At 34.7% G+C, this 18,010-nt stretch overlaps 1 protein-coding gene across 1 annotated transcript in view; it reads left to right on the top strand.

The window, feature by feature from the left end:
- The window catches only part of SLC4A10 (solute carrier family 4 member 10), a 119,140-nt gene that overhangs the window by 75,330 nt on the left and 25,800 nt on the right, over window positions 1-18,010 (top strand). The window contains exons 7-14 of the mRNA XM_042822479.1: window positions 2,417-2,508; window positions 7,000-7,157; window positions 8,921-9,008; window positions 9,290-9,436; window positions 10,439-10,539; window positions 11,887-12,061; window positions 12,318-12,451; window positions 12,939-13,184. Coding sequence (XP_042678413.1) covers window positions 2,417-2,508; window positions 7,000-7,157; window positions 8,921-9,008; window positions 9,290-9,436; window positions 10,439-10,539; window positions 11,887-12,061; window positions 12,318-12,451; window positions 12,939-13,184 — 1,141 coding nt within the window. The remainder of the gene's footprint in view (window positions 1-2,416; window positions 2,509-6,999; window positions 7,158-8,920; window positions 9,009-9,289; window positions 9,437-10,438; window positions 10,540-11,886; window positions 12,062-12,317; window positions 12,452-12,938; window positions 13,185-18,010) is intronic.

Here is an 18,010-nt window from a genome sequence, read left to right as displayed (position 1 = left end):
ATAAGGAGGACTCTCTAAAAGGAAGAAAGTAAAAGTTAAGTAAACTTAAGACTTCCTGGTAGAAATATTCCCTGTAAATTTTATGGCTTCTATTTTAGGATTATTTAAAAATTTTTTTTTTCTGTTACATTATTAAAACTATCAAAATACTGCAGATCCCATATTAATATAGAAATTATTTTAATAGCTAGAATGCTAGAGGATCTTTCTTATAAAACTACATAAACTTAATAGAGATAATGGCATTAAGTAATGTATGGGTATACTTAGTGCTAAGGTGATGGTGGAACTATGATAGTGACACTTTAAGTTCTAATTAAAACAGAGAAGTTGAATGGCCATTTATAAGAATCTTACACATTTAGTAATTGATGGCTTCCAATTTGAGGAAGTTGTCCCATGTTATAGTTAGGAATTAATAGTTTTAACATTATTTTAACATACATTCCTTGAAGTTACAATAATATGTTGTTCTGAAATTAATCCAGAATTCCTGTCATATAAAAATTCTGATATTGACTTATTTTTAACTGCTTAGTTAAGTAACATAATAGTCATGTCTGTTTTTCTGTTGTTTTCTGTTTATTTCACTGGAGTCCTAGGAAAAAGCCCTTATTTCTGTTTTTATTTTTATCTTTGTTCTGAATCTGAGATAAAATTGAAATATTTACATTTAATAAGATTTTTATGAATGATTTTTGAAACATTCTATGCCTATGCTTCCTAAAAGTGAAACCTCTCTTGATAATCTATCAGTATGCTTCACAAGTCTAAAAACTGATTTGTGGCATGAGACTTTTGCTTAGTGGGAAATGAAATGTTGATTTTGATGAAAACCAGCCTTTTTGTCAGCAAGTGTTTATACTGAAAATTTGTGGCCAGAGTTAGAGAGGGATATTGAACTGCTCAGTTTTCACAGAAGCTGAACGCTGTAGTTTTCTGACCACAGCTGAGTTTCTCTTGCAAGTCCGTTGTCCTGTTTAGTTTGCATCCTACAAAGTGTTCTGTTTCCTGACTGTGGCTGAGGACATGCTTGGACTACAAATGGATGTAACAAAGATGCTGAGGGTACACGATGGCTTTTTGATTTGCTCAAACAATGTGCCTAGCTTAGGATTGTCTTTGTAGTCATATGTCTTGAACATATGGACTTTGTTAGTACTCAAGTTTGGATTGATTTTTGCCAGAACCAGTGTTTTTGCATCATAAATTCTTAGTCATATGAGAGACTTTATTTGCTATGGATATAAATGTATGCTGGGCACAAGATACTGATTGTTGGCCAGTTGGACTCTACAGTTATTCCTGAGTATGTGCTACAGCAGTACTTTTTCCTGTTGATTGGCGTTCAGAGCTATAAGCAGGCCCTGCCATGCCAGGGAGAGCATTAAGAGTAAAGGCAGAGAGGCTCATCAACCCAGCTAGTTTGTGTTGCTGCTCTACTGCCTGCATCACAGTGTGCGTGACCTCTGGCTGTGCATGGGAGTAATGCTGGCATTGTATAAAGTAAAATATATTTTAAGTTGTTACTTAATCTTGTTTTTCTTTTCGAGCTTTTGCTGTCAAAATTTAGTTGGTCACAAGACTTACAGTTGGCTTACATGAGATTGAGGTGTGCTTAAACACTTGTTATATTGAGATATTTTATAAAGATTCTGTAAAGTACTGTACTAAATCCTTGCAAGAATTTTTGAAAATGTGTTCGCCAAAACATTTGTTCTATATATGCCAAGTTCAGTGTTCAATACTGAGATGAAATCATCTTAATTTCCAAAATGTCTTTCTTATATTAGCCCACTCTTATGCTAGGTTTTGTAATATTTATATAATCAGAATGTTGTTATACACATGAGTAAATATATGGATATTAATACTCCTGTTTTATTCAGTAAGGAGTAATCTTGCAGAGAGATATATTGCCCCAAATTGGCAGCTCTTCAAAGTAGTTAAAAAACAAAACAAAACAAAAAAACAACAGACAGCAAAGCAAAACTATATGAATGCAGGACTTTATTCAAGTATAGCACCTCGAGAAACAAAAAGCTTTAATTGACACAGAAAGCTTATCTTCAGTATCTGCGTGACATAGTTTAGTGCTAGTGGTGGCAATGGTGATGAGGAGACGGTTGGGCTAGATGATCTTATAGGTCGTTTCCAACCTTGTGATTCTATGATTCTATGATCTTAGATTGTCTTATTTTCTGAGTTATGTTCTCTCACTCTTAGCTGCATGTGGTAAATATTCCCTTTTGAGAATGTTACTATAAATAAGTATTTAAATAAGCATCATGTTTAGATGTTTCATATACACTTGATATGGAATGGATGTCACTCTTTAATTCTAGCAACTATTTCACTGAATCTTGCTTTATTTATAGAAGTGAATGTTAGTATTCTGTAATGGTATTTTTTTTAGCAGGTCAGATTGTTTCCCCACAATCTGCTCCAGCCTGTGTTGAGAACAAAAATGATGTGAGCAGAGAAAATAGCACTGTTGACTTTAGCAAGGTAAGTATGTTCAATGGTGGCAAATGGAACTTCATGATTACCAAACAGGTCTTCTAAATACATTGAATCTATGTGAGTTAGGAAAAGCCATGAAATGCACTTTTTAACTTGAACATTAAAAATTTTCAAGTACTGCAGTAATGCTTATATGTAACAACAACAAAAAAATTTCCTCATTTTCCTGGTAAATTACTGGTAATAAGAAATGACGGTGTAAGAATGTGGATATCCATTTGTTGGACCAAAGTATAGTAGGTGTATAGCTGGAGGGGAAGTTTTTACAAATGAACAAAAAATTGCCTCAGTAGAAAGATAATTGAGAATTCTTGTAATTTGAATTTACCTTTCAGATTTGTACTCTTTGTAGAAGTAAAATATGAATGTAAACTGTGTTTTTATAACCTGAACTTGTGGATTCCTGATATCTCAAACAGAATGTGTTTCTGTAAACCTATAACTTAATACTTCTGGCAAGCCAAGATATTTCAGTACGCATCACAAAAGATGTTAGCTGTTCAATAGTGGAGATTGCAATGACAGTTCAATGTTAAATAGCAAAGAAAAGCGTTCAGCTTCTCAGCTTTAACGTAAAGGAGAATCCTAATTTAAGAAGTCTGTATGTATCTAAAACAAACTGTCACATTAGATGCAGATGATAGACCTGACAGGAATAAGTGGCTTCAGCTGACGCATTAATACAACAAAGGTTGAGTTGTGAAGAAAGGTGATTTAAACCAATATTCTGAAGAGCAGCACTTTTGAATCTGTTGAATCTTAATGTTAGTACAACTGAGCTAAAAGTAGAGTTATGTGATTGCTCCATCTGGTGCCAGAGATATTTCCTAGCAGCAGTAGCTATTTGCACCAGTTGAATTCTTGACTGAACATGCCAGACTAGAAATGATATATGGCTGAGATGAAGATGGGAAACAGATCTTATTGTCAAAGATAGTGAGAAGAAAGGAAGAGGGTTGGGGATGTATTGTGGACCATAGCTCTTCAGAGGTAGCAAGGACTATAAACTGAGACATGATAAAAAGTTGCAGACTAAACTTTAAAAATGTTTTAAATTAAGAATACAGAAAATCATATATGATTTTGGTTTGCTGGTATTAATAGAATTGTTAACTGAAAATAACTATCTGCCAATTGTTCTAGCATCAAGGTAATGGTGCTAAACATAAATAAATCTGGCTATTCAAAATTAAACCATACTGAGTTGAAGCTTGTAACAGCCTAGAGGAGATGATGTGACTTTCAGTTGTGCTTTTCTTGCTTATTTCCACTATTTCTTTGAGTTTTGCAGGCTCAAATCCCGATCCATCATCTATCTGCAAGTTTTTCCTCCTTCTTTTTCTTTGTATTAAACTAGAACGGAGGCTGCAACAACTCATCCTTTAGTCTCTTCAGTCCCTAGCTGTGTAGTGCTGGAGCCCTTCCTAGTTAAATTACATGAGAAGAAATCAACACGTCATCTTTGGCTAGGTTTAGCAGCGTTGGATACCGGCAAGGATATGTCAGGATATGAAAATCTTCTGTTTGCTGAAATGAATTGAGAGACTTCTAATCTAAATACCTTTTCTTTTTTTCTTTCTTTTTTTCTTCTTTTCTTCTTCTTCTTCTTCTTCTTCTTCTTCTTCTTCTTTTTTTAAACCGTCTTTAAATATGTCTATTTATCCCTTTGAAGATGCATACGTAAAGTACAATTTCCACTTGAAAGGTGCTATTGCACATAACTCCCAGTGGTTATAATTGGAATTATGTGCACAGATTGAGAGAAAAGTAGAGCAGTACACTAATTTTCTCTTGAGTATTGTGATTTCTTGCTCTAATTTTGTTCCACATACTAATGTCATTTATCTTCTCCAAAAAGACAACTTTAACTTCTTTATGTATTTTATCTTCGCTAATCTATCTCCCTTGGGCTGCTTCTAATGTTCCGAACTTTGGAGTTGATTCAAAAAGCTGACTTAATCTGAATATGGCACCAATACTGCTGGTTGTATTAGTATCTATTTATGAATAACATGAGGGCACATCACTATAAGCTGTCTTGAGTGTTACTTCTGTAATCTGAAGAGAGATGTTTGTAGTTGTAAATGTGTCACTCTTTCTCTGGGAATACTTTGTATTCTCAGGACCCAATGAAAGTGGTTGAAATGGTCTGTCACTCCTCTACTTTGAGCTGAGCCAGTGAGCAGGGTGCGGATGGCAGTGTAACAACTGTTTCTGGCTGAGCTCTTATACTGCTGCTTGCCCTGGAGGCTGAAGTGATCCTCAAGTGTCCTGAAATACGTAATGCATTAAGGGACTGCAGCCTGTTTTGAAAACATTTCTGTGCTCTATGTGTAAATGGTATTTCTGAATCAAAACTGTGTCCCTATACTTAATGTAGCTTAATTTTTTTTTTTTTCCCAAATATCACGCAAAACAATCAGTTTTTGAATGCTTCATGACTCTGTTTATAAGTAAATTTGATTAATACAGATCAAGGCTTTCCTGAGGACTGATGTTGGTTTTTTTCTGTTTGTCTTCATTTCAAGTTGTGTTTGGTTCCTGGGAGCCCTCCCCCTCCTTCTTCAGTCGTTGAGTTGAGGTTCCCTGCAGGGGAGCAAACTCCACATTAGTCATTTACTTATGTGCTTAATTGAAGCCTTCTGGGGCTATTAAATGCCACATCATGAATATGCATCAATTTGGGGTTAAGACTAAGATGTGATGAGGACTATCCAACCAAAGACTTCTTGTAATAAGAAATGTATGATGGAGCATGGTGGATAGATTAGGTGAAGCATTTGAAGGATGTAACTTTTGCCATTGCCCCAGATGCACTACAGGGCTACCTCTGCTTTTATTAGGTAACAGAAACAGCACCTCAGTTTTGCACGTTTTCGGTCATTTGTTGCAGCTTTTGGGTCTCTGTTCAATAGCATATAGATTTTAGAATCTCAAGCTGATCAATTAACAGGAAACTTGTCTCAAAATATTTGCTGGTAGATAAGAGAGTATATCTGAAAGATGTGAATCTTGGTCCTTTGGTCTGTATGGTAGTGGACCTTAAAATGACAGCTGTAGCATGTGGTATATGAGACATTAGGTTATTAAATTTGTAGAATGCACATTGTTATGTGTGCCTGAAAGATTATTTTATTTATCTCAACTATAATTTACGTAAGTTGCCAAAATTAGATGCAGAATGAATTTGTTTATGTGTTGTATTCAAGTCTAAAGAGTTATTTTGTGGTTTGAGTGGGCAACAGAAGAATTTATCTCACTAGTAGTTTTAAAAAGTACTTGCACTCCAGCCTCTCAGGTTGATTTGATGGCGGTTAGACTTTGTGAGGTGTTGGTCACCACGCTTCATTAGCTCAGGGGTAGTGTTAGGCACCTCTTTATGATCTTAGAGAAATTCAATTTCAGATACAGGCAACTTGATCATATCTGAATTCTGATTTAGTGCCAGAGCCATTTGCGAGAAAGCAATTTTCTAAATATTACCAAAACCCATGCATGCTAGTACTGACAGATGGTTGGAAGATAGACATTAAAATGGTCCACTTTAACAGTTTATGTTGGATTTGGTTGCTGTTGTTGTGTTTAGATTAATAAAAGGAAAGCAAATGACAAAATTCATGTATTTTGAAATGTAGACAATACTGGTGTATAATGAAATCAAACATACATTATATACTCTATTTCTCCATGTCAATTTTTGTTACAAACTGTCAACTGACACTGAGAAAAGTAAGTACAAATGAGCTCATTCCTAAGCAAATACCTAGAGCTGACATAGTAATGCCATTATGAAGCTGCTTTTTTGTCTCTTCCTACCCTTCCCCTGGAGAAGTCAACATCAGAGTCTTAAAACTCCAAAGTTTTTCTTCTGCTTTGCTCTTTCAGCTTACTCCTTTGAGACAATTATGGTCCTAGCTTTTCTGTTGTTTTCAGTGGAAGAAAAGTGTATTCCATTAAATATGAAAACTACAGAGTAGTGGAAGGGGGGATTTGGGGTAGTGGAGCCTGTTCTTTTTTTCTCACAGAGAAAATGTAATATGGCAACTATGAACCATGAATTAATGAGTTTAACAATTATTAATTATGCAAAAATTAGATGTCTTCATTTCTTCTACTGCAATTAATTATGTTATGAATGTTGATGCTGCTATGTTTTTTATAAAATTATTAAATAGGAGATTAATATTATATGCCTAACAAGACAGTGGTGCTTTCTTTTTTTTCATTATAAATGATTTCTGGAGTATTTTAGCTATGTTTTTAAGATAATGTTAGTCAAATACTGAAAGATCAGTTTCTCTTTTTGAGAAACACCTTTATTTTTGAAAATATTGCTTTTTCAAAAGACAGAAGTAAAAGCTGAAGAATTAAAATTATTGTAAAAATTAAAATATATAATGCAGCAAGTGACCAAAATGGGGGGAAACAGAAATCCTTATCTGTAACTCATAGGATAATTTGATATCATTTTCCCAGGTTGACTTACATTTCATGAAAAAGATACCACCTGGAGCTGAAGCATCAAACATCTTAGTTGGTGAGCTGGAATTCCTGGACCGTGCAGTTGTTGCTTTTGTTAGGTTATCGCCTGCAGTGCTGCTTACAGGACTAGCTGAAGTTCCGATTCCAACTAGGTACTGTTAGATTTGTTTCTTTTCATGTTTTCCTAAGTACCTGTTGGAGGCACGTGTTGTGACCTTCAGCAAATTTCATCTCACCATGAGTTAAGGACATCTTTCTACTTGCAATTTAATTATGTATATTCGGAAATGCACATAAATATGTGTATGCATCTTCTGACATGTGCCGTTAATGTGTGATTAGATGTATTCTTTGTGGAAGTAGAAAATATAGTTTGTCAGTTTACAACATGGGGTTAATAATTTACAAACTCTCAATTCTATAGATGAAATACTAGGAAAAAGCAGCAAAGCAAAGTGGTAGAACTTTAATCTGGAACTGAAATTAATCTTGTGATACTGCAGAATTAAGTCCAGAAGAAAAAAATGGTGAAAAGAAAAAAAAGGGGTGTTTAAAAGGAAAAATTCAAACTATGTGGTTTAATTGGCTAGGGGTTGTTAATGGATAAAGAACATGCTGTGAATATGCATCCCTAAAACTCTGTAGATACTTGCATGAAAGGAAATGTAACTTTTGACCATAAATTTTTATTAGATTATATTTTCCTTAGATTAAATTTTTTCTCATGAACATTTTGGCATTGAGGACAATTTATGAAGACTCGTTTTAATGTCTAAAATATACTTTTTAGCCAAATATTAAGCTTCTAAGAAGATCTTCGTTGTTGTCTGTTGGGGCTAATTTGGATCAAAGCTCTATTCTCCCATATCTAAATTCACTGGCTTAACTATTATGCAGCCTCTCAACTTTGTTGTTGTTATTGGCTTGGCTTTGAGCGCATGTATTCTGTTTCTCTTTCTTCTTATCTTTCCCTGTTTTTATAAAAATAGAATTTCATCAGAAGACAACACTGCATTGCAGTTATTTATGGCCTTCATCTAGGAGATGAAAAGCTCAGACTCTGATTGTTGCTCACAATCAGATAAATAGTATAAAATTTGCTTTAATTTTTAATTTCTTTGAATGTGACTTTAGGTCTTTTACTTGTACACGTGTATAAAAGTTACTGAGATACTGAGTTAAATTTTTAAAATAACAGGAGCTTTTTTCTGCATAACCTCTCCCACAAAGAAACCCGTGACAATGAAGACAGTACAGATGTCTTGATTTTTGGCCTAGAGAAAATTAAGAAATTAAAAATTAGGATAATTAATATTTTTTGCAAAATGCTTGGTTTAGAAATAATAATTTTCATTAGTAAAAAGTTGTTTTTGCATTTTTACAAACCTGGAAACTACAATTATTTCATCTGATAAACCCATCCTGTGCATTTTAAAGAACCCAGAGTAGAGGTTAGAGTCTTCTTACTGGGAGCAAAGCTGAATTGAAAAATATTTTCATTCAGAGGTAACTTCAAAATCAGAAAAAATGAAATAATACTTCTGTAACTACCATAAAGTCATTAGTTCCATGACATTAACAGAATTAACGTTAATGTTTTCTGTATGTAGTACATATCTGCATATGTTTATTATGTAAGATAAGGTTTGTTACGTAAGGGGGTTTTGATAGTCTTAGTCTTAATCAGAAGTCTAATTGTGAAACTTAGGATATATTTCCACAAGTTGTTTAGATGTACTTTCTAACCAGAGCTTCATGTTTAAATGTTTATCTGAGGATCTTGAAGGAATATTATGCACAGTACTTGATCTGGGATTTTTTTATAGTCCAATTTTCAAATAGTTATTTTGGTAGTATGTATAGTAACTCGCATACACCTTGCTTTTACATATTTTCATTTAACTTCTTCTTTCAGATTTTTGTTTATTCTTCTTGGGCCATTGGGTAAAGGACAACAATATCATGAGATTGGAAGATCAATTGCAACGCTGATGACAGATGAGGTAATTTTATTCTTGATTTGGCTTTAGTCATTTTGTAATGACTGAAGGAGATAATATAATAGAGAACTTGGAATGTGGAACTGCCCAGTTAAATTGATGCACAGATACAATGGTGAAAAAAACTTGAATTCTATAACTGCTCAGATTATGCTGCCAGGAGATGATAAAATGAGAGCTGAGCCTAACATGCAAGGGCATCTTCACTGAGAAGGGGCCATTGTGAAATATTTGGAGTGTTTCATCTCTTTTTCCTTTCACATATGCCTCCTTGCTTTTCATAGGTGTTCCATGACGTTGCTTACAAAGCAAAAGACCGCAATGACTTGGTGTCTGGAATTGATGAGTTTCTTGATCAGGTTACAGTTCTCCCTCCTGGAGAATGGGATCCAACAATCCGAATAGAACCACCTAAAAATGTTCCCTCTCAGGTTTGTGCTTGTAAAATTCAGGTGCTTTTAAAGATTGATGAAGTTTTGCTAAGAAGAATTAAGTCTAAATAAGTTAGCATTTAGCAAAGTGGCTGTATGGAAAAAGTCGCTGTATGGAAATATTGTATGTTTTTTCTGTCTGCTACTTTGCTTTAAGAAAATTGTTGTCTTGAAAACATAGTATAGTGATGACAATCAGCATAGTTCAAAACTATTTCTCTCCTGAATAAAGACAGATAGATCTAAAGATCTTAAATTCAAGGTTAATTGGTAATAAGCATGTTTGATTATTGCAAACAGCTGTAGTTTGCTTTTATTCTAAACTTATTGCCATATCTTTGTTTCCTGAAACAAAGAAAAAAAAATCTTAAATCCCAAATATTCTATTGTGTATCCTCCTAGAGGTGCTTAGTTTTTCTCTGAAGATGACTTGGAAGAAGAAAATATTGTGGAAAAAAGTGAATTCTTTTTTTTTCTTGTTGGCAGTTTTATAATATTACATGATTGTATCTAAGTACTGAGTGCAGGCTGTTACTGAATGGTGGCTATTGACGAAGCTCTTCAATCAGTATCTATTCTTCTATTCTTTGATAGTTGTAATCCATTTTGAATAATGTGATGCACTTTTAGCCATATAACGTATGATTTGTTATTCATAATTATTTTCAAAAGGTGCTGCTCATTATGCAAAGTTTCCAGTGAAGTCAGAATACAATGGCCTGATAAGAGCAAGAAATGATCAAAGCAGCTTGGCATGCTGCTCTTTAAAAATGCTTTCTGATAACAAGATTTTTCTGAGATGAATTCTTTAAATTTCTTACATCACAGTTACTTCTACTTTTTCTGGTTACGCAGCTCCCCTACTGCTTATGAAGAGGTTATGCTGATGAATCTTAGAATAAAATTTAAATGTTCGGTCTTTCAAGTTTTGAAGTCTGATTTTTTCGCTAGGTTTGTGTTTGGTTGTGAAAATCTAAGAAAAGTATCTTTTCTCCCTGATAGGAAAAACGTAAGATTCCAGGAGTACCAAATGGGACTGCAGCTCATGGGGAACCGGAACATCCTGGAGGACACTCTGGACCAGAATTGCAACGCACTGGAAAGTTAGTGAAAACATATTCAGAATCATAAGTGTCCCAGATGTTGCCCTTTCAGAAGAACAATAATGGTCTGGCTCTATTGTAAATGACCAGTTTGGCACATCATTTTTTCAGGCCTTAATCCTCATTTGCATACTATAAAGCTGAAAAGGATAGTACTTCTGAATTTCTTCAGAAAAGAAGAGGGCGAAAAAAATTGAGTATTCACAATATAATTACAGAAATCTCCTTACTCTATTATTTATAGAGGTCAGATCACTACTGAACTCAATTAACATTATTTTCTATTTTTGTATGAAGAAAAAGTTGGTAATAGGCTTGTCACATATTACGAATTCTAACAGATATTTTATTGTTGAAGTCACCATGTTGTGAAGCTCCATCATTTCTTTTTTTGCCTCAGTAAGTCATGATATGCCCTGGTACAAGAGGCTGTGGTTACTGTGGTAGCTGCAGCATACGCGCATCTGAAGGAAGGATTTGTCCCAAATAAGACAATACATACATTCTTAATATATTGTGAAGTAAGCCCACAAGCAGTCAGTGTCTGCCTTAGTGCAGTATTATCATGCTGGTAGCTGTGTGCCAGGCAATTTTTTTACTTTGCTGACTCTTGATAATTAACTATTATTCCTGTGTTGCTGTTCGTAGTGTAGTAGAAGTCGGTAATGTCCAGCCAGTCTGTAAATTTTACTTTTGCTGATGAACCTAGTGTTGGTTGCTTGAAGGATCATTTATGTTTAGAAGGTGGTAGCGCTGTCTCCTCTACCTCAGAGCTGTCTGGTACATCAGATACATTTGAGAAAAAGAGCGCTGTGGGACGTTTGCTGTAACTTAATTATGTATTGTAAAGGAATGCCTGATTCTAAGTTTTTTATTATATTTAACGTAATGTAAACGACAAGATATGAGTTCTTGTCCATGAAAATTTCTAGCCTTGATTTCATCTTACTGTCAGATGTATTTAGGAAGAGTTTTGCAAGGAATATGATGTGCTCTATATATGGGAATGTAGGCAAGCGTGCAGTATAATAGCTTTCTGATAAAACAAAAAGAATTATTTCACAAAAATACTGGGGCTTTATGCATGGGAGCTAACAACTGTTCAAAAGTTTTGGGCCTGTGTGATGAGGTTTTTAAATAAGAAACATGAAAATTCTTTTGTTTTAAAACAATTTTCTGATTAAGGTTATCAGGACAGAGTTCCCAGAAACTTTATTCTGTGGAAGGATGAATTATAAGGGTATGTTTCATTTGATTAAGGAAGAGTAGCTTCTCTGCAGCTACTAAGGAATACTGTGGAAGAAAGTTCAGTAAGCATTCTTCATAAATTTTCTCTTTTATTTTTAGATTTTTTGGTGGATTGATTTTAGATATAAAAAGAAAGGCTCCATTCTTCTGGAGTGACTTCAGGGATGCTCTCAGTCTACAGTGTCTGGCATCATTTTTGTTTCTCTACTGTGCTTGCATGTCTCCTGTCATCACATTCGGTGGTCTACTGGGAGAAGCTACTGAAGGTCGTATAGTATGTGTTAAATCTGAATTTTTTAAAACAAACTTACGTTGCTAGATTCATGGTTAGTATTTATTTTTTTTTTTACTGTTCCAAGCGGACAAATATATATTAAAATCTATTTTTATGCCTTATATATTTATTTTATATTTAAAATACATATTTAAAATATATTTGTTTCATTATTTAGAAGTCTACAAATCATTATGTTGCAAAAAAGAACCAGTTGGAAAATTTATACACACTTCTCTCTTTGTTTCATATTCAGAGTGCGATAGAATCGTTGTTTGGAGCGTCCATGACTGGAATTGCCTACTCTCTCTTTGGTGGACAGCCTCTCACTATACTTGGCAGTACAGGACCAGTTCTAGTGTTTGAGAAGATTTTATTCAAATTTTGCAAGTAAGTGACGTAGAACTATATAAAATTTCTAACATATTATAAGATGTAGTAGTTTGCCAGTGACATTTATAGAATCTTCCTAAGTAAGGTTAAGACTGACTTCATTGATTTATTTATGTACCAACTGATGTTTGAGGTGAGTGAGATCTGGTATGCATAACTACTGAAGTCTTGTTAGGTGAAATCAAAAACATTGAAGAATGAATTCCAGCATCTGCAAAATAAGATCAGGGGGTTGTTTTCAAGTGAACTGCTTAGTCTGAAAATTGTTTTGACTGAAACAAATGAATTGTTGATCGTGCAGGAAAATTGAAGAGTTGATTCCACTTTTTGCCTCCCTCCCTGCTTCTTACCCTCTTTCTGAAGAGCTAAACTGTTCCCAAAATTGCTCATTCTTATACAAAGCCTATTTTGGAGTTGCTTCTTCATCTAGGAAACTGTGGCTGGACAAATGATTAACTGTATTGTTTGTTCATTTTTTCTTTAGAGAGTATGGGTTATCATACCTTTCCCTGAGAGCTAGCATTGGTCTGTGGACTGCAATCCTGTGCATTATCCTTGTTGCAACTGATGCAAGCTCCCTGGTCTGTTACATTACCCGGTTTACTGAAGAAGCTTTTGCTTCTCTTATCTGCATAATTTTCATTTATGAGGCCTTAGAAAAGCTATTTCATCTCAGTGAGACATATCCAATCAACATGCATAATGATTTGGACCTGCTGACTAAGTACTCGTAAGTACCATCTCTTAACACTGTTTGTTGTTGTTGTTTGTTTGTTTGTTTGTTTGTTTTTCTTTTTTCCATAAATGGTGAAGTCTTTGAAAGGAATGCAACTAGTGAGCAGCAGGATAAGTTTTCAATTGTTGTGAATATGTGGGAGCTGTTGAATTAGGCATGATTCTGGCATATAGAAGTAGTATTTACTGGAGATGTGTACTGTAATATAAGTAAAAAAAAATATTGGAATTTTGGAAAGCTATTCAAATGAAACCTGGAAATCATTTAATAATAATAATTTAAAAATCAGCTTTAGTTTTTTATTCACATTTTTATTTAATCAAGTGCAACTCAATGGCCTCTTATTATAACGTAGTATCGGTGCTTTATAATATTTTATATCATACTTCTGTCATTTTTTTTTTTTTCCAAATTGAAATATTGACCTATCTAAAAATTTGATGTGACTCCTTCATTTTAATCCAAATGGCAGTAACTCCGTGAGAACTCAGTGAGTGGATTCAGAATTGTTAGGTGCCTCTCTGCAGTGCTTTTATCATAATCAATTTGTTCTTAATTACAAGATTTTAACAGGACTACATTTGTATATCTTGACAGTGGAAGTTTTATAGGCCTTTTTGGATATAGGGTATTATCATTGGGGAATAGAAAAATAATTGCTTTAATTGATATAGTTTCATTTTGAAGTAAAAATTCAGAGTTGTTTCTGTAATATCAGAAGTGTTGGTAAAGAACAAGATCCTAGTTGAGCTTGAGGCCAATTAAGTGTGGTCACCTCAACAAATCAAATGTCATTGAAAAGCATTTTCAGAGAAGATTCACCTTCAGGAATATCTTTATTTCATTGAACCCTTTCGAACACTCTGCGTGTACAGAGTGGAGCCCCTAAAAACAATGCTTGAACAGAAAAAATATTTGAATTTTGTGCATGCTATCATCACTAGTAAAATAGATAATAAAACCTGAATCCAAATGTGCAGTAAGTACCTTAATAAATGGAACAGACTGAAATATTTTAACAGCAGTTCTGCTGTGACGTGTTCTGCTGTGCCGAAAAAGTAGCACTGGTCTCTAACAGCTTGACTGGTAGATAAAGTAATATTAATTTGAAGAGAAAGCAATAAGCATCACAAGCATGCACACAGTTGAAGTTATATCCCAATATCAGTTAACATCACTTAATTTCTATGATGTTCATACTTTTACTCTAAAGAGCCTTATATAGTACAGTGTTTGTGGGTTTTTTTTCCTGTACCACTTCAAAGTAGTCATGGCAGAGGGAAACGGGATATGATGTTCTCACTGTGTTTTTGACAAGCTGAAATACTTATAGTATAGACACAAATTTATTCAGAAACCACTTAGCAGGCAGAGCTAAGTTATTAAAATATGTAATGAAATATGTAATGAAAAAAATAAATGAAATAGGGATATGGATCCCTGGTTAGCTAGATTTGTTTAGGTGTGAATCTATCTGAGATTACAGAGACAAATTCAAAGTTTTGCTTTGCAGTGCAGTGATAGGTATCTCCATATTTTATGATAAAGTTTTATTGTTCTCCTCCTTACATTTACAAATTAATATTTGTTTTTATTTAAAATGCCTTTCATTGATCAGAATCCAGCAAATTAATTGTTTCCGTGATACGTTTTGTACGGGCAGTGATTATCTAACTCCTGCTGTGATTTTTTCACTTTTTAAAATAATATCCTGGGTGCAAAAGACCCAAATTAAGTTAAGTAATTAAAAGTCTAATTAACAAAAAATAATAAATTTTGCATTAAGTTACCTTTCAACTTTTTCATTCAGGTAGCAAAACTAGTTTTCTCAAATGTTGCGGAGTCAGAAAACCCACAGAGTTTGAAATTTTGCCTGTTACTAAGTATGAATATAAAAGCATGACAATTTTTAAAAATCAGCAGTTTGGAATATGACTTCAAAATAACATTGAAGGAAAAAAAAAAACAGTCGGTGTAGCAATTCAGGGAGTCAGCACTGTATTTCAAGTATGTAATAGGGATGTTTCTCCTAAGCTTCAGAGCTATGTACCTTCAACTTTCATCTTTCTGAGTAAGCATTTGTAATTCATTTGCTTTCAAGTAAATAGAAACACTTCCTTGTTTCTATCTTCGTGCTTTCTTCCAAGGAAAAGCCTCTCCCTTCCTTCTATATTCTAAAGACCAATTGTTTTCTGTTAATAATTTGGTTCCTTCAGCTTGCTTTCTCATGGTCAGGAGGAGTTTGAGAGATTGATTTTTTTTCTCTTTTCAACATCTCTGGTGTGTGTTTTCATCTGACACTATTCTCCTCCATCCCACCAGCTTAGCAGTAAAAATGATTATGGAAAGTTACTGTTGCTGTTTGGTTCCTTCTGCACAGGCAGCCTGGTACAGCTTTTGCTACCCTGATTAAAATATCTGTATGTGTCTTCATCAGTTCTTGAAAGATCAGAAAATGAGTATGTTCAAAAACTTACTTGAAATAAAAAATTCATTTTTGTGTACTTGAAGTGAGGATATTACTTCCACAAGAAATGAGAAGCTTTTTTTTTTCTTCTGCAGTGTATGACTCCAATTCTTCTATTCATTGTTTAAATGGGTAACAAGCTTGGTCTGAAACTGGTTCTGTCCTTAAAGAACCAGCATACTCTGTTACAGAAGCTAATTAATATCTGCTGTTTGCTAATTAAAACAGCTGTTTGCATTTTTTTTTTGTTTAATCATCGGGGATTTTAAAGACAAGTTTTTAATTGTTAGTGAAGCCTTGGCAGTTCTTTAATTAGCAATGGGCTAACTTCAAAAGGTTCATTTCTCTTTGGATGTTTTGCCAAAGCTTACGCAAAAAATACTTCTTGGATCTGCAATTCTGTGCTAAAAAAAACTTAGGTTATACAATAAAATTTCTGTTTTCTGTATTCTCCTTGTTGTCTACTTGAATAAAAAAGAAGATAAATAGGTTAGGGTAATTTGAAGCTCATTTGTGTAAGTTGTGAGCTCACCCTCCTCTCTTACCCCATAGGCCTTCTAAGGATGTTCTGATGTCTGTAGATATTCAGTGTGCAATCCCAGTATTGCTACCTTTGCTGTGGTGAAGAAATGAATTTGACTTAGGAAAAATCATTGGCATACTATTAGTATTGTCCTTTGGAGTACTAAAAAGACAAAGAATAATTTTAAAATGATGTTTTATTTCAAACAATTGTGTAACCATATTTCAAGTGAGAAAGATGTATTTTTGGTGGGTTTGTCTTTTGTTATCACAGAAATGTAGGGGCTGGGAGGCACCTCCAGAGATCATCTAGCCCAACCCACCTGTCAAATCAGGCCCCCCGGGTCTTGAATATCTCCAGAGAGGAGAACCCAGAGAACCTTTCTGGGCACCTATTCCAGTGCTCTGTCACACTTACTGTGAAGAAGTTCCTTCAAATATTGACGCAGAACTTTCTATGCTCTGGTTTATGGCTGTTTCCCCTTGTCCTGTCCCCACAGGCAGCTGAAAAGAGGAAGGCTATGTCTGTTTGACTCCACACTTAAGTAACATATAGACATTAAAGGGCAACTTATTTTATTTTTACTCTATTGCAGGAGTTTTATATAAACAAGTGTACTTCATGTATTTCTACTTATATTTAAGAGCCAGCAGTGTGCTCTTGCAGCCCTGAACAGCACCTCAGGCTGCATCAAAAAAGGTATGGTCAGCAGGGAAAGAGAAGTGATTGTCCCCCTCTACTCTCATGAGACCCTTTTTGGAGTACATCCAGGCCTGGAGCCCCCAGCATAGGAAAGATGTGGAGCTGTTAGAGTGGGTTCAGAGGAGGGCTGCAAAGGTGATCAGAGGGCTGGAGTACCTCTCGTACAAAGGTGTGTTGAGAGAGCTGGTCTTGTTCAGCCTGATGAAGAGAAGGCTCCCAGGAGCATCCCACTGCTGCCTTCCAGTACTTAAAAGGAGCTTATAATCAGGAGAGAGACCAACTTTTTGAGTAGTCTGATAGTGATAGGACAAGGGGGAATGGCTTTAAACTGAAAAAGGGGAGATGTAGGTTAGAATTCAGAGGGAAATAGTGAGGCAGTGACATCAGCTGCCCAGAAAAGCTGTGGGTGCCCCATCCCTGGAGGTGCTGAAGGCCATGTTGGATGGGCCCTGAGCAGCCAGAGTTGGTGGGTGACAACCTTGTCCCACTGCACGGGGTTAGAACTATGTGGTCTTTAGTGTCCCTTCTCAGCCAAGCCATTCTATGATACATGTTTGAGTTTGTTACAGAATTCTATCTCAAAAAGATACCTGTTGTTTCATGGTCGGATTACCACAGAACTAGTTCTAACACACTTATTTGCTTTATTATACTTTTTTGTTACTTTGTGTTAAAATGTTGGCCATTATATTCAAGTGTTCTTTCTGGAAAATCTAATTTTTATTCATTTATTTATTTTTTGAACACAGTCTTTAGGATATAGATAATTAAGCATTTTAAAAGTAAATCAGAAGGAGAAGGCAATGTGATTTTAAGCATGCTGCTGTGGTACATTTTTTTCTTTTTAAAACGCATAGTTTTGAAGGAATTTAAATACATATTTCTGTATGAAATGCACATACTTTTTGATCTGGATTTTCTCTTCCTTTTTTCTCTTGTTTTCTCTGTGACCTTTTTGTATTTGTCATGCTATTAGTATTTGCAGGTTGGCATAGCAACTCTTTTATTTCTGCACTTTCCTCCTCCTGCTTTTTCCTACTTCTGTAGCAAACGTATCTCCAGTTAGTGAATTCAGTCTGGAACACTAATGCACATCAGTTTTAATGTGTACTTTAAATGTTAGGATAT

Source organism: Centrocercus urophasianus, unplaced genomic scaffold, assembly GCF_019232065.1.
Source record: "Centrocercus urophasianus isolate 14NV4802_14NV808 unplaced genomic scaffold, USGS_Curo_1.0 seq_20, whole genome shotgun sequence".
Taxonomy (NCBI): domain Eukaryota; kingdom Metazoa; phylum Chordata; class Aves; order Galliformes; family Phasianidae; genus Centrocercus; species Centrocercus urophasianus.
The sequence above is the reverse complement of the archived record's forward strand: the minus strand, read 5'-3'. Positions and strand labels throughout refer to the sequence as shown.